General features: G+C 39.2%; 1 protein-coding gene across 3 annotated transcripts in view; it reads right to left on the bottom strand.

The window, feature by feature from the left end:
• Positions 1-27,094, bottom strand: part of USP9X (ubiquitin specific peptidase 9 X-linked) — a 96,433-nt gene that overhangs the window by 51,483 nt on the left and 17,856 nt on the right. For all 3 annotated transcript variants that reach the window (XR_009417804.1, XM_059465888.1, XM_059465889.1), the window contains exons 2-13: positions 20,840-21,093; positions 17,120-17,265; positions 16,737-16,816; positions 12,607-12,719; positions 12,054-12,272; positions 10,660-10,775; positions 10,151-10,402; positions 9,935-10,073; positions 8,310-8,462; positions 4,474-4,578; positions 2,804-3,010; positions 1,841-1,977 (exon numbers count right to left, since the gene is read on the bottom strand). Coding sequence is in view for 2 of the 3 variants with exons in the window: in XM_059465888.1 (XP_059321871.1) it covers positions 1,841-1,977; positions 2,804-3,010; positions 4,474-4,578; positions 8,310-8,462; positions 9,935-10,073; positions 10,151-10,402; positions 10,660-10,775; positions 12,054-12,272; positions 12,607-12,719; positions 16,737-16,816; positions 17,120-17,265; positions 20,840-20,935 (1,763 nt within the window). In the remaining variant the exon portion in view is untranslated. The remainder of the gene's footprint in view (positions 1-1,840; positions 1,978-2,803; positions 3,011-4,473; positions 4,579-8,309; positions 8,463-9,934; positions 10,074-10,150; positions 10,403-10,659; positions 10,776-12,053; positions 12,273-12,606; positions 12,720-16,736; positions 16,817-17,119; positions 17,266-20,839; positions 21,094-27,094) is intronic.

The following is a 27,094-nucleotide window of genomic DNA, read 5'->3' as shown; positions in this document are numbered from 1 at the left end:
GTCAGCTGACCCACCTCAAAAGAGTAGCATAAAGAATATGTGCTCTGTGACATGTTTTTGAGGCAGCTGTCACAAATACCTGTTTGGACTTATTTTCACTCCAAATTCTAGAAGGATGTTAAAGTTTTAAGTCAAATAAGGGAAGCTGATAGGAAGAGGTATTGTATGCATGCATTACAGTTTCCAAACTGTATCAATATTAAGAGTTATGAGAAAACTCAGACGAGTGGAAAGTCACTGATTATTTCAAAGCTGTGTTTGCACATTTCCCAGTCACCTGGGCAGTAACACCACCTGACTAAAACAACTCCTTCAACAGTATCTTGCTAACAAAGCATTTTAAGTTAAGTTCCTTGATTGAATCTTTTAATTATAAGTTCACTTTCCTGACATATTTGTTTTCAAATTCAGCATAAAAATAAGGTGCTATTACGTACTGCAATGCAGACTGCTGTGAAATCTGAGGAAGATATGGTCAGATAAAAAAAAAAAAAGAGAAGAGACATTCAAACCATTTAATTGTACATAGACCATACAGGAAACCTACACTTCCACAATCAAAAGAAGTTTAGTTCCTCCCAAGATTACTTTGGAGCAGAAACCTAAATCAGAGCCTTGAATGCTTGAAGTGCCTCAGTAATTAATTACTTAAAGGAAATATCTTTGTTAAGGCACTGTGCTAAAAGTATTCAACTTGAATAAGCAGGTAGCTTGGTCTGCCTAGATCTTAGAGCATGAAAAAGGTTAAGGAATCCACAACACAGAAAACAGACTTTTCTGCTAATTGACAGGTAACTGTGACTTTTTTGGATAAACTTCAAACATTCATTAATGAAAAACTGCAAGGAATTAAAATATATTAAAATTTTGAAAAGTATGCTGCAAACCAAATGAATATACAGAACTCCAGAAGCCAGGAATGCAACATTATCACAGCTCCTGAAAATGCTATCAGTAAGACGAGAGTGTTGTGCAAACTGCAGCTTATTTTCCTCAGCTTTCCCTGATTTGATCCTTTTTGTGAGCTGACTGTAATAGCAACATTGACTTGAACACTTTATCTGCTTACAAGAATTAAAACAAAGCAATTGTGCAGCACTGATAAGCCAACAATGTTTTTCAGGAGTATGTAAAAATTCTGATGTGAATACGAATACTCCTAGGGACTCAGTCTTTTTACTGAGAAGACATTAAAAATAATTAAAATAATCATGTATACTTCAACAAGTTCAAACTGATAATGGCTTCTCATTATTTCTTCCTTTCAGAAACAAACATCAAATCAACCCCCGACAAAATAAACAAACAAACCCCCTCACCCCCATAAAAAAATTTCTAATTTATTTCTAATCTATTCCATTTCGGAGAGAAAATCTGTAGAGAATTTCAGCCAGATCAGAAAGCTACCTTTGATTTTAAGCATTTGAACTAGATGACCTGCAAGAATTTATCATCAAAGAACAAGCATGGGTAGCTATGTTTGTGTATGTATGTGTGTGCATGCAGCCACACAGGCACATAAAACATATTTATGCTTTGTAAGCTAATTCCATTGTTAGGCAGGAAATTCCATTAATAACAGTAAAAGAAATCCAGATTTTCCACTAGATTACCATAAAAATTATTAAAAACATGTATGAAGATGCAGTTAATGCTCTCTTACCAAACTTAGGTGTCTGATTTTTTAGACACTATTTATACACACTAGAACAAACTCAAGACCATCTTCCAACACAGGTTATGGTTTTACCTAGACTTTCCAGACCTCTTGCAAAAAAAAATTTGATTTCAGCCCATCCAACTTTCAACAGACAAAATTTTATCTGAATCCCATTCTTACCTCAAGTTCTGTGGTGCTTCACCAAACAAACTGCAAATTTCTCTAATTTGTTTCAGTGCAGGAATGACCCATTTGTCGTTTGTGCGAAGCTCTTCTATAAAGCGATCTATCCACTGGATCTTCTGTGTGTCTCGATCCTTAGAGAACAGAAGTTTATCATCAAAATCAAGCATATTGCACAACTGTCCCAATTCCCTTTCTTTGTGTCCAACATGGAGCACTCAAAGGTCAAACAAATACTGGATCACCTGAGTTTTGAAGCATGAAAGCATAACAGAGGTGTCTGAGCAGCACTACACACTGGCAGAAGCTACCAGTGTGTTACCAACTCCCTGCACTCAAGCACTACTTATTTAACAAGTGTTTAAATAATTTCCTTTCTTCTTCCATTTATTTCTACTCACTGTCATAAAACAATGAGAAACTGTTTCTTAACAAGATGAATAATGGATTCATTTCAAACCACATTTAATTACTACTCTGACAGACTTTCACAGAAGTTTGGGGAGGGAAGGAGAGTGTATAATAGTATAAAAAGGATCTTGCTAGGTCCTTTCTAACATACACAACAGATAAGGACTTACTGGCACAAAAAAAAACAACAACAAAACCCACTGAAACAAATTAGCATGAAGTTTGGGAAAAAGCAAAGGGGGTGGGGAGGGAGGTTGCTTTTCCTTTCTCCCTAGGTAGGGTTCTTTTCCAATTCTTCCAGTGTGCTAATTACAGTACATCACCAACTACAACAAGACAGGCAAACTGATGTATTACACTCTCTCTCTCCCATTAAAGCACCAATGGTGTTGATTAAAATATGTCCTGCAACATTTTAAAAGTACTAGGACGTTGATAGAACCATCCACATTTATATAAGTAACACTTTTGTTAAATTACCAAATAGCTTGAAATTTTTGTGGGGAGTGGAAGGAAACTCAGAGACTGATTTCATACTGGTTTACTCACCTGTGAACAGCTGTAATCTAAGATTTTTATATGGGCACTGAGAGCCTGGTCCATGATATCAACTGGCACATCATCACTGTGAGCCAAATTCCACAAAAGGTTCAGCACTTTGTGTGCCATCACTCCATCCTTGTCATCCTCTGCAAGGCGACGAATTAACTCCAGCAGCTTCTCACGCTGTTTCTTGCTGGCATTCGTCCAACTTGCCTAAGGCAGGATTTAAAAAAAATATTATAAAAGTATTTTTTTAAAAATTCCACACATAACCAGCGCTGTTAACAAACAATGCAACAATAAAGTGATGCAACTACATAAAGAACTTTCCCATTAATTCCTGTCATTAATAATGAATAGCAAATTAGAGCAATACATAAGCCAGACACAACTGAAGAGCTCTTCTCTTCAGTATTATATTTACATCTACAGCATATTCACCTTGAAGCTTAAAAAGAGAGGACTCTTTATTCAAACATCACAGATGTGTTTGTAAAAGTTAACATTACCATTGACAACTGCACCAACAATCAGAGTGGGCTCAGCTGTTTCTTTTAAATGCTTTTACAAAAGTGCTTACACTTAAAAGATTTCTTAAGTAACTTATAATCACTACATAAGTAAAACTTTAGTATCATTCATGCCTCTGAATCAGACTGAAACACATGGCCCCTGCATTCCATTAACCCCTGAAGAAGTTTTCAATATGCCATCACTTCATATCCATCTCGAGGTCAGACACAACAGTTTACACACAGCACTTCTGAGCACTGGGTTAAGTAGCTGAACATTAGACACACATTCACCAAACTACAGGACCACACTAAACAAAGCACAGATTGCATGTAAGCCAATATATGACTATAATGCATTTATCTAAAAAGAGAAAATAGAGTCCACAAAGCTGGCTTGCATTTTCAAGCAGATCATGTCCAGAAAGTGAAACAGTAAAACAAGCCAGAGAGCACCACTACTGGAAGCTGCAAATAAAAGCCAGTGAATAACATAAACTTTCAGAAACAAGTTGTTTTGTCATTTCAAACAAATCACTGTGTGTTTATAAACATTCAACTTTATCTTCCTGAGACTGTTTCATTTTGTATGTAAGCTAAATAGAGAAAAGTTATTACATGATAAAGAGGAAGTTGGGGGAGCAGGGAACGGAAGTCCTTGATCTCCTCTACTTAAAAGATCAAAAGTAGCACTGCCCAGTAAACCTGACAAAACCTACTCTAATGCCAGGAGAAAAACATAATTTACTAAATCACCAACACTTCTTAATTTGGAACAAATGCAGAAAGGTATCTAAGACAAGTAACTTATTTTATTTGGAAAATTCTATATTCCTCAGATTGCTAAATGTAACTTTAATACTACAGGCTTCACAGACCTGCATTATCCTGAAGTGTTCAAACCAGAAAACAAAACTGTCTCCTAAACAAAAATAAGAGGCCTTTGTTTTAGACAGGAAGTAAACAGAAAATCTCACAAAGAGTGCTCATTAAAGAACAGCCTTTCTAGAATTAAATATTTCAAACTGTTTCTACACATTAAGATGTGTTTTAACACACAGAAACTGAGCAAATCTTAAAAGAGGAGAAAAACAGTGAAAAAGCCACAAATTTACACACACCCTCACAACCCATTTCCTGAATACAGTCAAAACACAAAATTACCTTAAAACAATCAAACAGGTGATCAAGCTGTTCAGGAGAGAAATCCCAAGCTAATTTTGCAAGGAGATCATGTACATTTTTTACAATGGCTTCATGTTTTCCTGCCTGTCAGGAAGAAAAGAAAAAGAATCCACCAAAAATACATATTAAGTCAAGCAGCAAAACATTCTACATAATTTTTATAAGGAAGACTATTAGAAGTGACCAGCAAAAAAGCTGATGCTGTGGGAGCATCACAGCAAACTGAATACTTCACTGGGAATTCACAATATTTAGATTTCCCTTTTAAGTGTAAGTATTTAAGTGTGCTTTGTATGTGTGCACACAAGTATTTATTTAGACCATAAATACTGCAACATCAAAATATTTATTTTTTTTGTTCCTGCTACAAAATCAAACTGGGACAGAGGACAGTAAAATCTAAAAGGGTATTTTAACTTGCAAACTGGTATTTTTATGTTGCTTTGTGTGGGTTTTTATGGTTTGGGGGTTTTTTTATAACAAATTACTCAAAATCCACTTCTGAATTTCACTGAGGTATTTTAAGGTGTAAATCAATTTTTAGTATTTCACCAGTTTCTCAGGCTGAAGTACCTCCTTTGTGTTAGTGGTTTCACAGACAACTAAAGCCTTTTATTACAAACAACTCGTTACCAGACAATATTTTGAAGTCCAGCATCTTTTAAAGTTACAAATCCAGCAATGAAACAACTAAGGACAAGATGCTGAGTTTTACACTAGACACAGTTTTAACTAAGAGTGTGGTGTACATCACAATTTTGACATTTAAGGAGGAAGACAATGAGGGCAAAAAAAGCTAGTTCCATTTAACTCCAAGCATGAAGAAAATTTTCTGCCCAGGCTGGAAAACACATCCTGTACTTCACATCTGCAGTCAAAACCAACAAATATCGACTATGAGAACCAATAGCTGATATACTGTAGAAATTTTTGTTGTAAGTGAGAAATAAAAAACAAATACCTAGAATACACATTCTGATGTAATTAATCTTGTACACTATTTAAAATACATGTATAAGCACTTTTGAAATTCAATTCCTACTAAAAGCTTCCATCAGTAATTTAAAACCAAAACTAAAAACCAAACCCAGACTAATAGCTTTGTTACATGCTGTGCCTTAAATTCTTTATAAGGTGTCATAAATTTTTGTTTTAAAAAAAGTCATTTTAAGCAGCAATGTTTGTTTTCACATTATGGGTCAGATTACAAGAGGGGAAATTACTAAAACCATAATTCCACTTGACTTTGGAAAACATCATGTAGTTTTTTTCCTCCTACCAGACCATTTCCTGGATAGGAAGAAAAACTGAATGCATGCAAGGCAGAAAGGGCCTCTATAATACAGAAATACGGCCAACTCCTGGGGGAAGCAAGAATTAAGCAGGTAAAAACCCTGATTTGGGAGGTTTTTAACAGATCTGGGGAAGCTGTGAAGCACTGAAGGGTCTGGGGAAGCAAAACCAGGCAGTGGGAGGAGTCAGGAACCTGGTGTGTGACCTGCCAGCTTGCTGCACAGGAACAGGGAAATGCCTGTGAAGTTCCAGTTAAACACTCCAGAACACAAGTCATGAGACCTCAGCCTCTGCCATTCTGTATTTTGTACAGCTGGATCTTCCCCTGCAACTTAATGCCTGCATTTAGAAACTTAAAACATTATTCCTTTAATCAAATGCACTCCTATATTGTGAGCACTGCCTTTGTAAGACATGAAAACACTTCAATAAAATTAGAACTTAGGTTGCCTTTGAAAGGCAAAAGCAGCATAATTGCATTACTTTTAGTAATACTAAAGTGTCTCAGGTGCAGGCTGAGCCTCCAAAGTCAGGCAGCAACACAAGTGCTTGAGCCTGAAAGCAAAACCCCCCCACTGCTGCACTGAGGCCAAGCTAAAATAGCTTGTTATATAAAGCTACACAGTAAATCAACTCCTCACTACTGAATTTCATGCCCCAGCTGCTCTCAGGAGCAGTCATTTAATAAGAACTTCTAAAAACTACTATACACAGGGAGTAGTGAAGTAGGTGAAAATCATTCTGTATTAGCAAATTTTAGTATTCCTAATTTTTTAGTCCATTATAATCCCATGGCTGAAGCCACAGTGAAACCATCCACCTGAATAAGTTACTTTCACACAAAAAAAGGACAGGGCAAAATTACAGCCAGAGCACTGCACAGCCACCTACTTCATAGCATAAGAAGCGAGCAGAGCAAGCTGGGAATTTAAGGGCATGGAACATTCCTTCTGAAATTACTCCTAGTTTTTTTTTTCAACTGCTAAGGTGGACTATCCCCATTTTTTAGGAGTTGCACAATGTATTCACATTTTTCTGGAAGGGTAGAAAGCTTGACTGACACTAGTTTATCCACATGTCCTACTGGATAGCACTAGGAGCAAGATAATTGCTTGGAAGACTTTTCTTCCCAAATTTCAGACTTTTTCTCATCTTATTAAAAGTGAGGCTCTAAAACAGGTAAAAGAGGCCTACTAAAAGCAAACTAACCTCTCAAAGTTTTGAGGTTTTCGGGTTTTTTTTTCCCCTCACAGGTATTTTGTAGTGTGAAAAGATCTACAGACTGCAAGCTAAATACTAAGAGTATGATCCCAGACCTTAATTCAAGTAATCTGTGTATTGCTCTGCTACATGATGAAATTTTCTTAACAGGACTTTGGGATAATAAGAAAAGACTGTATTGAGCTTCAGCCTGTGCACTTACTGCCATGCTGGAACTCAAGCCTAGGCATGATGAAATTACTTGCAACACCAGGGATCTCCCTTATATAAATATAACCTGAAATTAAGTCCATTTAAGCCAAACTGTTCTGGTCTCAGAACAGCATGAACACATGTAAACTGTGTTACCAAAGTAACCAAACTTGTATTGGCCTTTGTCAGGGTATAACCCAGCTGGCAAAGGAGCACCACAGAGCTGCTCACTCAGCTCTCCACCCCACAGTTCCATGGGGGAAGAGAGTGACAAGGGGGAAAGTGGGAAAACTCAGAGTTCAGATAACATAGTTAGTACAGAAGCTGCTATGGAGAAATGTAACTCTGTCCCTGCCCAAACCAGCACAGCCCTCCCTCCCTGCCTTGGAAACCAGAGCTGGCCTTCCCACACTTGAAGGACTGGCCTGAAGACTTTTTTGTACAACCAGAGTTTCACTACCCTTCATTTATGTTTCAATCCTCTTTTTTTAAATTTTCTGTATACTTGATAATTCTCAATGATTTTGTCTCTCCAGCTGCCTAGTCTGTGTATTAGAATCATGCAGCCCACAGCTAGGGAAATCCATCTTCCCAGTCATGTACGTAAAAAAATCAATATTGCAAAATTGGTAACTTTTCAAAAATCATTATTGCAACACAAGGAAAAGAACTTGCAGCTAAATAACTTCTAGAACAGTCATCATTAATAAGCCTTACTAATCACACTCTGCCCAGGAAAATCTTACACAACTGCATGGAACTCAGAGATTAGCAACATATATTTCTCCATGCATTTTAAATACTAAGCTATTCTGTATCATGCCTCTGCTCAATGCTGAAGGTTTGTTAATACTTAAAAAAGATCATCTCTGCACCATGTTCTGAACTGTTCCCTCAGGCTTTATATATACCTGTGGCTGATCCCTTCCACTAGAGACAATTCAGATGACAATTTTAAACTCCAAGACCCCAAAAGCAAACACCATTTCACCTCAAATTTTCTGTGGCTTTGTCTAACACAGAGCAGAAGCAGCCCAGGTTCTCTTCCCCACACAACACACAAGGAGATGCCTCCCGTGCAGCAGCAGACAAGCAGCTGAATTATTTACCTGTGCAGCCCAAATGTTGTCAAGATCCTGCAAAGTGAGAGCTTTCTCTTTGATGACAAACCGGAGAATTTTCTCAAGTTTTTCTACATATTGAGGTTGATGAAGACTATCTCTTAATACAATTGATAAAATGTTGTTCTGCTGGATCCATTCCTGAATATAAAAAGAAAGTAGTGCCATCTCAAATTATTCAGGTGCCATCATTAATATTTAAACTACAAAACAAAAATCCAACCTGTTACAGATTAAAAAAGATGCAGCACAACAGAAAGGCTTTTATCTTTAATTTCCTCTCTCTCAAAAAAAATCACCATTTAAAATAATCCAATATATTACTGGATAATGTTTAAACAATTTCAGACATAAGAAGCCAATGTGAAGAAGAGTAAACTCTTCTATTCAAGCAACAAAATTTTTATTTTCCAATTCACAGTCACTAAGTATCAAAACCAAATTGTTTATGACATGTCTAACTCTACTGGTACACCTACAGCAGATCCCATAAAAAGGACTTAAGCAAGGTCTGAAATATAAAAAGATTATTTAAGTACTGCCACTTTTAGGGTTTTTAAATGTTTCTAACTGAACCAGAGGCAAATATTCAAGTCATATTTAAGGAGATGCAATTTTCTCAGTGGTGTCACTGACACAGTCAGACCATTTTGTTCCAAGTGAAGCAAAGCAAGATGTGCTCTGAGCACTGACAGAGAAAACAAACACCCACAGCATCATCACCTCCAACACTGTCCTTGATCAGACTTACAATATTCAAGCTGGTCTCATGAAATAATGAAATCTAGGCAATTGCAGTTAAAAACACAGGTCTTGTATGAGATGCCAAACTGTAGGAAATGTGTAAAAAAGAGACCTATTTCCTCCTACTGCTTTAAAAAGTCAAAACTGCAGTTATTTTTTCTTGTCAGATGTCCTTTTGTAGATTACGAACCTCACAACAGGTGGCCAGTCATAAAGATGGGGCAGAACAGTGTAAAAATCACTTAACACAGCTAGATTTCACAAAAATTGAGAGAAAATAGTTCTTATTTTAGTTTTATAATTGCTCATTTTCATACCTCCCTATACATACATTCAAGCAACAGTATTCATAATACAAAAGTATTGATTAAAACAAAAATGTGGTATCTATAGAGCTTTCTGTACTGAAGCATCCAGCTTCTGAAATGTGAGAAACAGAGGACTTAGAACTCTGATGAGAAAAAGTTGAAGCACCAAACCCAGACTATATATTTAATTAAATGACCATTACATTTCTAGTTACTGCAACACTGCAGTTGCAAATGAACACATTTGTTTTATCTAGATTTCTCTGGGTTTTTAAAACTCTATATGAAAAACACACTATCCAATGATCCATTTTTGAGCCATGATTTTAGCAGCACTGAAAAGTAATTCTCAACAGCAGCTTTGACACAAATGCAGCTTTTTTTCACAGAAAGGCTACTCTAAAGTGCTTTATTACCAGGACATGATGCCTAATGTTTCTAACACTATATATGAAAATAAACAATGTGTGCTGGATTCACAATACAGAGCTACCTCTACAGTTAAAGTACAAAGGAGAAACCAAATTTATGCAATGAAGTTCACTGAAAAGGAGCACTTACTGCCATTCTTTCAGCTGTGAGCCACTCTTCCTCTTCAGGATTACCATGTCGATGAGTGTAGTATGACACACTGGATATTACTTTGTTAACTTCATTTAGTGCATTCATTTTACCATTGAAAGAGGAAATTTGTAACAACCTGTGAGAAAAATTTAATGTAAGAAGTGTGGAAAAAAATATCACCAGTGACATATTATATTAGGACTAGCATCTTACCTAAGAATCATTTTTAACCTAAATATTTCTAAATTTTTTACAGTTTCTTCTTGTCCTGGAACTCTTGAAGCTAAGTTCTTTAGAGATTTGATTATCATTGACAGAGCATCATTTTTGGCTTCATTCTTTGCTTCTTTTTTCAGTTCATCATCTGTTAAATTTTCTAAAAACTGTGGAACCATTTCTATAATTGGAAGGAAGTATTTCTTCACTGTATGTAATGTTAAAAATTCAAAACATTGTCCAAATGGCCTAAAAAACAAAGAAAAAAAGGGAAGTGTCATAATCAATTGTCATGCAACATTATGAAAATAAGGTGCAATTAATTAAAGAAACTCATATCTACTTAGAAGCACATGAAATGCTGAAGGCAGACACAACCAGCTGAATGAAGAGATGGAGTGAAAGGAAGTGCTTCAATAAAAGTCTTAAGCTTTCTGCTAACACAGTATCTTGTACTGAGTCCAACTTTTGCAAATGCATAAATCATTATTTAGAAAAAAACTTACTTGATGAGAGCTGCAATGATCTGAACATTCAATGCTGATCCACTCATGAATCGATCATGCAAGACCTGAAATCCATTTAATGTGCCAAACTTGTTGATAAGATCTACTAGCCAACCCTGTAATAAAACAAATAGTTATTTTCTGGTATTCACAAAGTACCATCTAGAAATACTTTCAAGCACCTTTTAATGACAACATTTGTTTTAAAACAGTCTTTACACAGTTTACATATTCAGTTTTAAGGAAATGCTCAGAAACAGGCAACAGGATCTTTTCTGTTATCATGTCAAAGAGCAGATGCTGCAGATGAGCTACTCAAGAAATTTATTTAGGAATAAAGTTTACTATAATTTAGGTCCAGCTTTAGCTGTTAGATTATTACAGAAAGTCTGACAGTTCTGGTATTTTTCCTTTGTCCTGGATGTGATAATGTCACATATAAAAATGTTAAGAATGCAAAGTAACGTTCCTCTAAACACAACTAGTAATGCAAGGGAAGTCAAAGGACACTGGAGTGTTTTATCCTTGGTTCTTACAAGTAAATAGTCAGCAGTTCCACTAAAGAAAAAAAAATTCAAACAACTAAAACAAAAAACCCACCATAAAAAAAAAAAGTTGTGTGTGTGTGTATACATATATCTATATATCTATAGATCTATATACCTATATCTATCTATCTATCTATCTATCTATATATATATATGAATGAATGAAAAATAAATAAATAAATAAAATTCAGTTAACTCCTGAAGTCTTATCAATGCCATTTGGAGATCAATTCTGAAAATTTCAGACTCAAGAACCAGGACAGATTGCTAATCTCCACTTCCAGTTAAAAAAATAAAACAACAAAAACAAAACCCTGAGAAACCACAACTACAGAACACAAACAACCAAAAAACCCAAACCTTCAACATCCTCCCAAAACAAAACCAAACCAAAGCCACTGAAAAAACCACACTGACATTGGTATCTCATGTCCAATTAAAAAACATTTCTTCCACCACTGGAAACTGCAAGGAAGAGAAAATTCCCAATTTATCACATAATCTCCTCCTCAAAGTGTGTCACCTACAAAATTTCATGTTAAGGGAGAAGGTAAATGCATCAACTGGCAAATACAAGCAAGCCAGTTAACACAGCAGGAATGGCATTCCAGCAGAGTTGTGCCAGCTTACCACAGAAACAGGTGACACAGTTTGATGGTGGACCAAAGACAGGAGTAAGAAGGGGAAATGCACACTAAATCAGGAGTCATAAGCAACAGAACATCTTAGTGATAGAAGAATGAAGAAGGCTTTTGCCCCCACTCTAAGAACACTTCTCTACAGCTGCTGTGCCATTAGGTAACACTGCACAGAGTAAAACACAGGGCTCTGGAAAGGCCCTCACACCTTTGGTGATCGTGGGTCAGGAGGACGGGCATAAAGTTCATCTTCAGCGAGCTGGACCCCCGCAGGAACTGTTTCTGAGGGACGAGTACCATTGTAGAGGTGGAATTTGCAGTGAGGATTTAAGGCCATGGCAAGAAGTTCAAGAAGGGGAAACCAATCTTGGGACAGCTTGGCCACACAGAGTTCCACTAGTCTATGAGTGTTGTTAATAATACATCTCTGTTAATAAAAAAAAGAACAAGTAAGAATGTGGCAGGGGACTGTACAACGAATATGAACTATAAACTTGTAACATACATGGTTCTAGTTCTCCCCCAAATCATCTCTCATGTTTTATTTCCTTCCAAAACTTTGGAGGCAATAAAGTGAAACACTGACAGAAAGATGACTCCCCACTGCCTGTTCAGATCCACGCATACAAGAGTTTTCTCACAACTCACTACTGAGTTTCAAAGATTAGCTCCAGCTTTTACAGTCTCCCCCTAATCACAATGGCAGTTTCCTTCCTTTTTCAATTACCAGACTCATCAGAAACACAACTTGAAAAACTCACATGAATTTCAAACTTCCAGCCGCTCACTGCCTCATCTGTAAGGATTTTTGTGAAGGATATTGTTAACCCATCCCGAAAAAATCGCTGGCATGCTTCACTTTTGACATCAAGGCCTATTTAAAACAAGAAAGAACAACAAACTATTAGACACAGAATTTCATTAGTTGTTACATGAACATTTTACATGCTGAAAGCAGAGATTTGGTGTGATGGTGTTGATAAGTTCTTCTCAGTAGCTGATATAGGGCTGTGTTTGATTTGGGCTGGAAACAGTGTTGGTAACACAGGGATGTTTTCCTTACTGCTGACCAGGGCTCTCAGATCCAAGGTTTTCCTGCTCCTCACACCACCCTGCCAGGCAGTAAGCTGAGGGTGCACAAGGATTTGGGAGGGGACACAGTCGGGCCAGCTGAGCCTAAAGGAACACAGGGATGTCCCAGACCATATGGGGTCATGATCAGCCTGCAGAGCTGAGAAAGAAGGAAGGGGGAGATGTTTGAAGTGATGCTGCTTGTCTCCCCAAGTCACTGTCACATGTGATGGAGCTCTGCTGCCCTGGGGATGGCTGAACACCTGCCCAGCCATGGGAAGTGGTGCATGAATTCCTTGGTTTGCTTTGCTGGCACAGAAGGCTTTTGTTTTACCTCTTAAACTGTATTTATCCCTACCCACGAGTTTTTTAACTTTTCCCTTTCTGATTCTCTCCCCCATCCCAGCGAAGGGGCAGTGAGCAAGTGGCTGTGTGGTGCTTAGCTGCTGGCTGGGGTTAAATCACAACATTTGGACTTCAAAGGTTTGGTGTTCAAAGTTTCAGAATTGATTCTAAACAAGTCTTGGATGAAAACAAACTTACACAAGCTTAAATGGACTACTCGTTGAATTAATGTTCTAGCAAAACCACCTCAAAAATTACTCCTTTACATAATTTTTAAATTGTTTTTAAAATAATTTGATTTGGGTTGGTTTTTTCCCCCACGTTTACAACATATTTCAATAGATATACTAGCAAAAATAAGAGTAAGTACAATTCTTCTTTATGTTCTCTCTTATCTACTTGCTAACAGCAAAACCAGTGAGAGAAGAGAGGTAAAAATACCCATTTCAAGGAAATGCAGAAGATAGAGCTTCAGTAAGGAACTCAGTAGTGGTCCCACAGAAATGCAGATGAATCATCCTGAGAAAGATGGAGATGGTCTTTAAAGGGTGCTGGAAACAACTCCCATTGCTGGACTGGCCTAGCTTTTGGATGCACACGCACCCATGCATAAACAGATTTAAATTTTTTTGTCCCTAGGGCCTCCCTCTCTCATTCCATGCAATTAATCAAAAACACATATTTGGAGTCAAGTCTGAAGGTTCACATTGTGTAGTGAAATCTAATTTCAGTTTAAGTTAGTTATAAGTTCCAGAAGTTGCCTTGCATCTTGCTTGCGTGTGACACATAAAGTTCTGGCAGCATGTTAAAAACTGAGTGTAAATGTCAGGAGCAATAAAATCCTTCTGAAGAAAGGGTGGAGAATATTCTTGCCTATAAAATCTAAAACCTTAAAAGAAACAATTTTTTTTTTTAAATTTATAGGATCCAGTTCGCCACGGCATTTACTTCTGGAGCAAATCTCACTACTGAAAATACTCCATAAGTATTCCAGACTTATTGTGAAGATAAACAGTCTAGCTATTAAATGCAATTTTTCAAATAGGTTTTCTTCTATTAGCAAGTAACTCCAGACTATCTGTTGATAGTTTCATGGCTCATTGTTTAACAAAGAATAATACATTGATGCCCACACATAAAAAGAGAATTTTCCATAAATGGGTGCATCTGCCAGGAATAATGCAAGTCACAGTCTAGCAGGATTCACACTACTCTGTCAAATTCACTCCTTTCCCTTGAAGGTGGTAATGCTGACATTTCATTCATATAAGCACTTTCAATTAGTTTAGTTATGTCCAATTGTAGTTCCTGAAAAGATTTAAAGATAATGCAAATACCACTCCTATTTTACAGCCAGGGTCACAAAGAAGTAGCTACCCTGAAGTCACTCCAGAATGCTGATGGCCATGGGCTGTGTTAGGAATAAAAGGTTTTTAAGAGCCCTAACCACAAGAAAATAGTGCCCGCAAAAACATGTAGAAGGGTCTTTCTAGTTTCTGTTGATTCACCATTTAAATAGGATACAGTCAGAAATATAGAGTTTATGTAATTCAAAAGCTGATTATTTCTCAGTATATCCTTTCAGTTCCTCCTTTTGGAAACAGATCTTGTCAGAATATGAAAAATTCCCACAGACAGGTAGCAAAGGGTTGAATTATAGATGTTACTGAGATAATGGAGTAGTTTAATCTATTAAGAAATAGACACAACCAAACCATTTCTATTGCTTCTCTATATATACCCCACTCTCAAACAGTGTCTGCCAAGCTCTGAGCTACCAAAACAGTGTCAGTTACACCCTATCATATTCCTTGGGAACTGGAAGTTATTTAAAAGGAACCACATTAACCATCATGTAACTTCAAGTAGCAAAAAACCCTCCAAAAATCCAGGATGAAGCTGTTAAGATAACACAGTAAACAACTAATATTAAGAGCTTTACTTGTTTTCTCCTTATCCAATAATCCTAGCATTTACACACAGCAATTCATCTAGAGGGCAAGAGGAAACATAATTAAGCAGCAACACAGAAGTACTTTTTAGAATTGCACACCAACAACTTAATTAAATCAAAGTGCAAAAGCATATGAATATGTTTCCACTGTTTTTCACAACTTCAACAGGAAAAATAAGCTTTTCTTTTGGGGAACTTTCAACTAAGCCTGATGCTTTGGGGAAGTATGTTGATGTCAGGAGTAGTTAGAAATCTTATTCTGCTCTTATTACTTCATTGCATTGACAGCTTTCAGGTTTTGGGTTGTTTTTCTTTTTAAAGATGACTTAACAGCTGGTAGAATATACTTCTCTCTCACAAATCACAAGCAGATAATTTCTTCTTACTGCACTGTTCCAACAACACAGACACAAAGGTGGCTGCACTTTCTCTTGAGAAGCTGGCATTCTTTTCCCTTCAGAACAGATGTGATCCCTTGAACATCCTACACTTGCTTGAGGATTCCTGCCAGACCCAGCTACACACAAAGCCACCAATTCCAAGCACAACTAGAGCTGATAAATCAGTGTAGGCAACAATATGTCATTATCCTTGCTGGATCACAAGGATGCACCCTAACTTCTGTTTCTCCACAGAGTGCTCCAAAGCAAAAGAGACTAAGCAATCAAGACAATCCAGAATATCATGACCACAAGCAGCTTTAGTCTTAAAGCTGCCTAAAAATAACATTTATTAACATGGAAATGAAGTTGTCCTGGGCCAGCACCTATGCAGAAGAAAGAGCAGGCACTTTGTGTAATGCGGTATTCAAAACACAAAGAGCTGGTAAGCACAGATATCCTAAAAAATTATTTTGCTGTGACTCTTGCTATTACTCAAACACAAGCAATCTCCCAGGAGAACAGAACTTTGCAGAACACATGGCAAAGCTGTCAATCTGACCAGTACAATTTAACAGGCACATACACAGGCATATACACATGTGTATATGTCCATACACATATGGAACCCTCTCACTCCCAAGTCAGACACCAGCAAACACTGGTAGGACAATTAGTCTAAGATATGCTGTTTAAAATTCTAACTTTTCTCTGATATTCTTAGAAGCATAAGAGTGCCAAAACTGAACAAAAATTTCTGGCAAGATATTTGAAAGGTAGACTAGAAACTTATTAAAAAATAAAAACAACTAGAATTCTTTGCATTTTAGCATCTGTTATAAAGACCAAACCCACTAGGTCTGATATCAAAGTGAATACAGAAAACAGGTGTGACAGGGAATGACAGGATTTTTATGTCTCTGAGCTTATTCAACTTCCCAACTCGTGCTTAGGCACCTATTCCTAACTACATTCATGGCTTTTTTAAAGTTCTCATAAGATTTTGCATAGCACTCTGATACAATCTTCAAGACCAGGGTTGTAACAGAAATTATTAACAATTTTTAAGCCTTCACCAGGGAGTCAAAAGACAAAAAAGAACTTTGCACACCAGTCCAATAATCAAAGGTCTTGCAGTTACCTTTTTTACTTAGGTCAATAGCAGCTTCTAGAAGAACTTCTAATTCCCCCTTCGGCAATACAGGAACAACCCATCGAGGCCTATATTCAAAAACAAACAAACCCAATTTCAATTCTGCTTCTGAAAAATCAAGAATTCTTGCCCCATTGTAATGCTTTTAAATATAGGCTCAGTACACAGATTTTTAAATGCCCTGACAAGTATTACACTAACCAACGCAAAGAAAACCACATTCTGCTTCAAGCTTCTTTCTCTTTACAACTTTAACCCAAAAAAAAAAGCATTTCATGAAGTCCAGTGAAACAAAGATATAAAAATTCTGATTCCTCTATCAAGATGTTTGCACAAATTATCAACACCTTTTTAAAAAAGTGTGAAAATACCTGTTGATCATGTCATCCAACTTTGCCAGGTCTGTGTGTGGAAATGCAGGCTCCTCATCTTCAAGCTGGGGTGGAGCATCAGCTTGGCCCTGCTCATCAGGCGGGGTAGCTGGGGAGTTCTCATTTGAAGAATCAGGTGAAGAAGTCTAAAATGAAGATGGAAAATACTTCAAGTACTACCTGCATTTGTGTTCCACTTGTTTTGGCAATTTTCTGTCATAATGTATTCCAAAGAATCAGCTCAAGTACGTATCAATATAAAATAGTTTTATTTCAGATTTATTAATAAAAATAGAGCATAAAATGTGCTATATTTTTCTATCATGGCAGTTTAAAAATCAAGCTACTCTCCCAGCGAGGAAAGTGCGGTTTTTTTGGTAACAGCTTCTACTTTCAGCAGATCATTTTTCCAGAAGGTGGAATAAATACACTGAAGCTCCAGTTTTTATAAATCTTGTCCAGAAAAGTTGATCACTTTAAGTAGAGAGACAGTCTTCAACAAAAGCACAGAAGAAAACAACAATGAAAAACACTTTCTTAAAGAGTTTGCTAAACATGAGTGACTCACTACGATAACCATCTACTAATCAACCTTGAACAACAAAGTTAAATCCTCTCTGATGGGCCATGCAAAATACAACACGTTATGCAGATGTCTCTTATTATTCATACACAGAAATAGTAAGAACTGACAATAAGAGCAAGACTTAGGAAGACAAAACCTCAAGAACATTTTTCACCTGCTGTGCCACATCTGTTTGGCAGGAAGTGTTATTTTCTTCACAGCAGCCTGTAGGGTGCTAGGTTTTGGATTTGGGACCAAAACAGCACTGGGAACACATCAGTGTTTTGTCTGTTGGTGAACTGTGCTATCACAGATTCAAGGCCTGTTTTTCTCTTTGATAGCTCCTGTCAGAACTCAGACACAGGCAGGAGATACCATGAGGTGGAAGCAGGAAATGCCACCTGGGATGTTGTCAGAGTATGAATACAAGCAATGAAGCAAGCCAAGGCCCACTTGGAATTAAACCTGGCTAAGGATGTCAAAGGTACCAACAAGGGCTTCTTCAAATACAGCACAACCAAAATAAATACATGGGAAGATGTGGTCCTGTGGCTGCCTCAGCCTGGAGACTGGGGAGATGGTCTAGAGGAAAGAAGTTTCCTTTGGCTGAGAAGACTGGATGGAGACCATGTAATTAAACTTCAAATCCACAGGTCCATGGGCCCTGATGGGATGCACCCACAAGTGCTGAGAACTGCTGGAATCATAGGGAGGCAGGAGAGGTGCCTGAGGGCTGGAAGAAAGCAAATGTCACCCCAGTCTTCAATAAGGGCAACATGGAGGACCTAGGGAACTACTGGCCAGTCAGCCTCACTTCAACGCCTGGAAAGGTGACTCTGGAGTCCACCTCTACCCACATGGAAGTCAAGAAGGAAATCAGGAGAGGTCAGCATGGATTCACCAGAGGTAAATCATGTCTGAGCAGCCTGATTGCTTTCTATGATGAAACAACCTGGATGGATGAGGGGAGAGCAGGGGATGTTGTTCTGCCTCAACTTCAGCAAGGCTCTGGCGCTGTCTCTCACAGCCTCTGCATCCACAAACTCAAGAAGCGAGGACAGGGTGAGTGGACACTGAGGTGGACTGAGAAGTGCCTGGATGGCAGATCCCAGAGGTTGCTACTTGGTGGCACAGGGTCCAGTTGGAGGCCGGGCACCACTGGTGGCCCCCAGGGTTCAATACTTGGCCCAGGACTGTTTTGCTTATTCATCAATGGCCTGGCTGAGGGCAGATGGCTCCTCAGTGAGTTCTCTGGTGACACAAGGCTGGCAGGAGGAGCCAGTACCCCAGAGAGCCCTGCAGCCCTTGGGAAGGACCTCAACAGCATGGAGAGATGGGCAGAGAACCTCCTGGAACCCAGCAAGGGCAAATGCAGGGTCCTGCCCTGGGGAAGAACAACCCCAGGCACCAGGACAGGCTGGGACTGACCTGCTGGGAAGCTGCTCTGGGGAGAAGGACCTGGGGCTCCTGGTGGACAATGAGCTGACCCTGAGCCAGCACCTTGTCCCTGTGGCCAAGAGGGTCAATGGGATCCTGGGGTGCATTAGGAAGAGAACTGCCAGCAGGTCAGGGAGGTGATGCTGCCCCTCTGCTCAGCCCTGTGAGGATCACCTGGAGTGCTGTGTCCAATTTGGGGCTCATCAGGACAGGAGAGAGGTGGAGCTCCTGGAGCAGTTCCAGCAGAGAATGGCAAAAATGATGAAGGAATTGGAGCATCTCACTGAGGAAAGGCTGAGGGAGCTGGGCCTATTTAACCTGGAGATGGCTTAGAGAGGATCTCATCAATATCTGCAGAAAGGTGTCAGAGGATGGGCCAGACTCTGCCCAGTGATGCCCAGCAACAGGACAAGAGGTAACAGGCAAAAACTGAAACACAGAAGCTCCCCCTGAACATAAGGAAGAACTTAACAGGGAGGCTGACTAAGCACTGGAATGGATTGCCCTGAGAGGCTGTGGGGTCTCCTTCTCTGGAGATATACTGTCTGGTCACAATCCCCAGTAGGGTGGTCTAGGGAACCCTGCTTGAGCAGGCAACCTGGATTAGATGACCACCAGTTGTCCCTTCGAACCTTACCCATCCCGTGATTCTCACTTTGCCCCCCACAGTCAGCAGGGCAAGAGGCTGGGAGGGGACACAGCCGGGAGAGCTGACCTGAAATGACCCAAAAGACACTCCATGCCACAGAGCATCACACTTGGCAATAAAACAAAGGGGTTTTTTTCCCAAGGCAGCTGTTGCTTGGGGACTGGTTGGGCATCATCAGCTGGTAGTGAGTGATGGCACTTGCATCACTTGTTTCCCCCTACCCCTTTCATTTATTAAACTGCATTTATCTCAGCCCAAAGAGTTTCTCACTTTTTCCTTCCAATTCCCCATCCCACTGAGGCAGAGGGAGTCAGACAGTGGAGACTTCCTTGGCAGTTCAGGGCCAGGCCTCCCCACGTATCAAAGTACAATTCACTGTCAGGAAGGAGCAACCACTAAACCTTATGGTATTAAAAAAAATGCCATCTTCACACTGAATTAAATAACAAAGCATAGTTCTTCTCCTAAATGGTTTTGGCTTGACATGATACTGCATCTTCTCTGGTATTTTTTTGCCTAACAAAAAAGAATCATTACACTGTGATGTAATATATGAAAGCTTCTGCTTTTCTTTTGAAAGCAAGGAACATGAGAAGCTGTTCAGGAAGTGCAGTACAATGAACAGAGGCCCGGATGCAGCTGCTCTGGAAGGGCTGATACCTGAGTAAGCTGCTTTAGCCAGAAAGTGCTTTTGCAAAACTGAGCAGAAACTGAACTCACAGATGTAGTGTGGTTTTACCAATCTGTGGCAGGTTCTGCAGTGTGGTTCTGAGGAAGCTTCTGGTATTAATCCAAGAAGCCTTTTTATCCAAAACAGGTATTCTTGAAAGAACCACGCTACTGCCTGAAAAGGCAGCGTTTTTACAATGCCAAGCTCTTTAACCATATTTACTTTGCCAATACCACTGCCTTCACCCCTCAAAATATTGTTGTACTTCCAGACACGCACACAGAAATTTCTAACTTAACTAGAGATCTCGAGAAATGTACAGATTCAAATAATTCAGGAACACTATTTCTAAAGAACAAAGTCCTTTATTTTGAGATGAATTGATTGTTAATACCATACCTGATTCTGCTGGAGGGGAGGCTGGGACTGTCCATCAGGAGCCTGGCCCTGGCTGTCATTCCCTCCTACCGGAGAGCCACGAGTCGTGGCTGTCATACTCGACACAGGGCAGATCTTTGCAATTTTGTCTGCTTATGTAGTTGATGTGAGAGAAGAAATTATAGTCCACTTAGTAAAGTTGAAGTACCAGCATATGCTTGCCTTAAAAATCTCCAACTCAAGAACATGCCATCTTGCAGAGACCATTGCATAATCTGGAGAGGAAAAAAAAAGACAACATGCTGTATTAACATATACAGGAAACTCAATCCACACCTGGAAAAGAACATTACAGAAACAAATACATTGCTATAGAGAATCTTTTATTTTAGACATATTATTTCTTCTTATTGAATAGAACTGACAAAGTCACATTTGAAATATTTAACATTATTTTCATGTTCTAAGTAAAAATTACACTTACAATCACCTTTATAGCATTGAGGCACTGACACACCTTCCAAATGTGTGTCTGTTTACTCTGTGTTCAGAGTAAATGTGTGCAGCTCTTTGCTCTGACTCTTTTGTGCCTGAATTCCTAGAGTAGATTCTCATCTGAATTCACGGTGCTGCTCAAGGTCTATGTAGAAATGACTTGGTTAAGAGCCTAAAAAGCCAAATTTGTAATCTTTGCAATACTCTCCTCCTGATAGTGTCTAACTGCAGATGTCAGAGGGAGTTGAGAGACTGATTCTACATCGGCTGAGACTAATAGAGACCCTGCAGCTGAATTCCTCTTAGCACATCAGTATTCACCCAGGGAATTGGACTTGCATTCCCTTTACCCAGCATGTGCCTATGAAAGCCTGGGTCCACTGGCCTTTCAGCCCCACTACGAAGCCCATCACATCCCCACCACGTGGTTTAGCAGATTATATGAAGAAAATTGTGACATCAGATTTGTTGAAGTTACAATGCTATACCAACAGTTCCATATTCACTGTGTTTCAACTTCACTGTGTTATACAGAGACAAAAAGAGCTGCATCAAGTTATAACAGCAATTCCACTCGATAGCACCAGGCATTGTATAACCACGGAAGCTGAAATGTAATTTCCCAGAGCAACTCAAACTTCCAAGCACCACATAAAACAAAAACAGTTCCCAGGAAGTTAAAGAGCCAAGTAAGGTGATACAAAGAGTTGTATGAGTTTCCAGGAAGATGCATTTGGCAGTGCTGTGCTCCTGATCCAATCACCAAAACCTCAAGTTAACAACTGGAGTGAAATTTCTGTTGTAACACTATGCATATTCCTAAGTGTTTTATTATGATGTCTCATCTCAAGTTAAGTTTCAATGCTGTTATCTTTCTCCAAGACACTTTAAAATCTTTTCTTATATTGTGTGAATTTGCAAGGCATGACATATACAATAAAAATTGACTGAATACACTCTAACTTCTCTGCCTAGTCTCTAGTACTAACAGCGCCAACAAACTTAGACATCTCTAATAATGCCATTAGAATAATGTTCACTTTTCAGTAAAATTGTACTGTTTCAAAACACTCAACTGTTATCCATCTCTAGCTTTCATAATTCATATTCATAAGGCTTAGTAAGCCTACTAAGTCCAGAACAAATGCATTACCAACTCAAAGCTTTCTTTAGGAAGAAACTGATTTTTGAAATGCAATTTTTGAAATGAATGTATTCGGTATTTAATTTGTGCTTTTTTAAAAATGCCCTCCTGAGTATTTAATTGTTTTTCACTGATGTTTATAAAGATCACTAAGTAGAAAGTACCAGCAAGAGTAAGTTTTCTGCCAAACAGATATACACAAGCACACACACTGCAGTCTACTGCAGTTCAATGCAGTCAGTTCTGCACTACCTGATGGAGGTTTGGAGCTACTCACACAAACCAGTGAAATCAAACTGCTGCCAGCTCCCACTGCACTGTTCCGCAGCCCTAAGCCAACCCCACCACAATAAACCTCCTTTAATCACCACCACTCTTCCTTAACAGGGCTGGGTCACAGAACAGCCACATAAAACACTTGTGCTGGCACAAGGAGCGAGGCAGCAAAGCAGGAAAATGGTAAAACAGCTCATTTCAGCAGCAGTCCTGCTCCAGGCTGCCTTAAACTGCAGCCAGAGGTGTCCACCAGCAGCTGTGGTTCCAAAATAGCTGATGCCAAGGGCAAGCTGCTTGATTTCAGCTCTTCCCTATCCTAATGCTTTGGGCTGAATTCTCATTAAGTGAGCTGGTTCAGACTCCTAAAGGAAATAACACCAAAAGCCCACCAAATGTACAAAGACTGATTATTTTTCAGTTTCTTTAATTATGTGAAGTAGTGCACTGCAAGGCCAGAGAGTACTCACCTTAATGCCAGCCAGGGAACCAGGACAAACTGCAGCTCTCCTGCCAGACTGACTGACATCAGTGTGAACTTACCCTCAGATTTGCCTCTGTGCTCAGCTGAAGGATGTGGGCAAAGCATTCTTGTAAACTCCATTCTGCTCAAGGCAAGCAGTGCAACTTAAAAAGATTCAAGAATGCTACCACTGAAATAACCAATTTACTCGAAATCTTACAAATTCATAGAATGAAATAAAATCTAAGAAATGCCAGTAGATGCCAGTAAATACAAAATATTTACATGAAGGACTCATCTATTTTTTTCTTCCCCTTATTTAGGGATTGTTTGCTTTGGAGTCTAATGATGATTCTCCATTGACATTACTTAAATTACATTCTCAGGAAAGTGTATTTCAGGGCTTACACAGAGTTTCATTTGTCTTAGTCATGTGCATTAGACAAGGCCAGCTTCCTAAGTGAGTCCATCACTTCTCCCTCCAAGTTTATGAGATGTCCTCAAGACACACAATAGTAACTTCAAGTTATGCTGCAGCTAACTAAAAACATTCCATTTCAAATAAATCATCTGAGTGGTTCTTGTAGTCAGAGGAATGCTCTCAATTGCAGAGAGATCCTTGTTCAGGTATTTTCCTTTTAATTACAGAATATACAAACATACTTTCGTAAATGCAGTTAAAATCCAATTCATGTAATTTAAACAGTATTAGAAGGCAGTGGTTGACCAGTCCTGTTTTCAGCCACTCATTCACCATTTCTGTTTCAGAGAAAACATCAAACTGCAGGCCCACAGAGAACACACCACTGCTTTAACCTCTCTAGAACTAATAAAGCATGAAACTTTGAATTCCCATCACTTCTTTAATTCAGACTATTCAATTCAATTTTTTAGTTACAACGCATCAGGCTCAGCTCAAGTTTGGCTCAGCTCAAGAATTGCCTTTATACCTATCTATAATGAATTTGATAATTTATAAACAAATGTAAACTGATGCAGTGACATATATGTATATGTAAGTGTACAGATAGCCCAATAGAACAATTCAGCTGAATTCAACAATCCAGCTGAACTCTAATGAGTACCCTGTTAGTTTTTACATACATCTCATTTCTACTATTTCTGATTTTGGATTCAGCACACTATCCTAGAATCAACAGAACACACTGAATTGAAGGGCCCCACAAGGATCAGCCAGTCCAACTCCTGGCCCTGCACAGAACCATCCCCAGTCACACCATATGCCCAAGAACATTCACCAAACGTTTCTGGAGCTCTGCCAGGCTGGTGCTGTGAGCACTGCCCTGGGGAGCCTGTTCAGTGCCCAGCCATCCTCTGGGGAAGAACCTTTTCCTGATATCCACCTAAACCTGCCCTGACACAGCTCCAGGCCATTCCCTGGGTCCTGTCACTGTCACCACAGAGCAGAGATCAGTGCCTGCCCCTCCTGTTCCCCTCACAAGAAGCTGTGACTGCACTGAGGTCTCCCCTCAGTCTCCTCCAGGCTGAACAGACCAAGGGACCTCAGCCCCTCCTCACTCAGCTTCCCCTCACCATCCTCATGGCCCTCCTTTGGATATTCTCCAAGAACTTCATGTCTTTCTCACATCACTGAGCACCAGCTTAGGGCAAGGCCACCACAGAGCAGGACAATCCCCTCCCTCACCCAGCTGGTGATGCTGTCCCTGATGTCCCTCAGGACACAGATGTCCCTCCTGGCTGCCAGGGCACTGCTGACCCACCTTCCTCTCTCCATTGACCAGGGCTCCCAGGTCCCTTTCTGCAGCACTGCCTTCCAGTACCTCACTGCCCAGTCTGCCCATACACCCAGGGTTGCCCTACACCACAGGTACAAGTCACATTAAAAAAAATTACCTTTACCCAAAGCTCTGAATGGATGTTTTAACACAGGGTCAAGATAGAGACAGAACCCTGCTAAGTGACAAACTCACTCCTCTACCGCTAATCAAGCAGTTTATGAGGCTATGAAGACTGAGTCAAATCAATCCCACTGACTCTTGCTTTTGATGTCAACTGAGAAAATTCCTATTTGACATGTTTTTCCCATCTCCTTTTGTCACCCTGATCGACCACCAAAGCACAAGTGAAAGCCAGTTATTGCTCCACCTGACTCCCTGGAATTTCAGCAGCCCCAGAAAAAGGCAACTATAGATTTTCTGATTCCCTATAGTCCCCATTCAGAAGGCACCACCCAGGAGCCCCACGAGAGGAGCCCACAGAGAGGACACCAGGCACAGCACTGCTCTCCAGGAGGGGGCTCTACTTCCAGGCTCAACCACCCAGTACAGCTGCACACCTGAACCTCAGCTTCCACAGGCTGCAGTCTCATGCCTACATGGCAGAATAGGTTCATTTTGTTCTGGGGAGAAATCAAGCTTTTCAAAAGCCAGGGGAAAAAAAAATCAGATGTGGGTTCCTGGATAAGTGCTAGGTAAGAAGCAAACATGTACACAATACTCTGTTACAGCATGACACAAAGGATGGCATCTCAGCATGCAATGATAAAGGAACAAATATATTTTTCTAATACAGCTGACTTCTAGAATGGCCTTCATTTGAGTTTCTCAAAGTCTCCTCATCAAAAGTAACTGAAATACCCCACTACATCCATCCCTTTTCCCTGAATTAAAATACAGAGTCTCAGAAAAAAGCAAATGCAAGGTACCAGATGACAGAGGCAGACCTCAAAATACATTTTACTATCCATGAGCATTACCTAAGCCCTATCTAGGGGAACAGAACTATTTTTCCTTTAACTAAAGTATTCTGGTTATACACAAGTGAGGACATATGTCACAAAATCTACTTTGCCACGCGGTAACAATGAATGCCAGAGTAAGACTTGCTTAACATGTAACAACAGAGCTTTCTAACAACCATACAGCAATTTATTTACAGAATGATGTTCCCATGAAATGGGAGCTCACAGATGTGCTTCATTACAAGTGTGATGTGTACTGCAAAAAGGCTTAACAGCAGCAATACAAATTTGGGGTTGAAAGGTATCACGGATTTGTTTCATACAGGATTCTAGGAACTGCCTTCTTAAATCCTTAATAAGTACTGACTCATCACAAGGATTATGATGTGATTCTAGTTTAAAAATTCTAGACTTCTACCCCATGCCTTTATTTCAACCAGAACGACTTTTCAACCAGAAACACCTCCCCCAAATCTGTAACACTGACCTAATTCAGTAGTTACAACATACAGACACCCCCACACATTTTCCATTTTCTTTCCTCCCTGTGCCTTGTATCTTTCAGGAAGGAGGAAATTATTTACATAATCAGAATAGAGAACTGGAGGTCACAGCACTTCACTCATTAACACTGACATGCAGTGAAAGTGAAATGCATTCAATGATTAATACAAAACCTGTCATTAAGCTACTATTCAGAAGAGCAAGAAGTGTCTAACTATCAACATTTAAAAATACCTGATAAGCAGCAGTCAGAAAATGTTATCTCAAATAGCAAATATTACAGAAAAAAACCCTTTAAGCTCCTTCTCCTCCTAAAGAAGTGAGTGTATATGAGACATAGTCAACTGCATCAGGTTCCAGCAAAGTTCAAAGCAATAAATGTCTTAATGGTACAGTACAAGAGAGAATTTGAGTAACTGTGATGGTTACAAACGAAACTATTCTCACTGAAAACCATGTTACTTCAAATAAACTTTTTTGGTGATCATTCCATATAATACACCTGAAATTAAATCATTTGCCGCATAAGTTTTTGAAACACTGAGAACATTGATGTAAACATACAATTCTATTTGTCCTCAAATTCAGATAACAAAATAAAGGGGAATTATCCTGAAATCTTCAGTTCTTTCAGGATTCTTTTCTTTTTAATTTCAAAACTTGGTGTTGGGGCTA

The sequence above is a fragment of the Ammospiza nelsoni genome, chromosome 2 (assembly GCF_027579445.1).
Source record: "Ammospiza nelsoni isolate bAmmNel1 chromosome 2, bAmmNel1.pri, whole genome shotgun sequence".
Classification (NCBI taxonomy): Eukaryota; Metazoa; Chordata; class Aves; order Passeriformes; family Passerellidae; genus Ammospiza; species Ammospiza nelsoni.
This window is presented reverse-complemented; position numbering and strand designations above follow the sequence as displayed.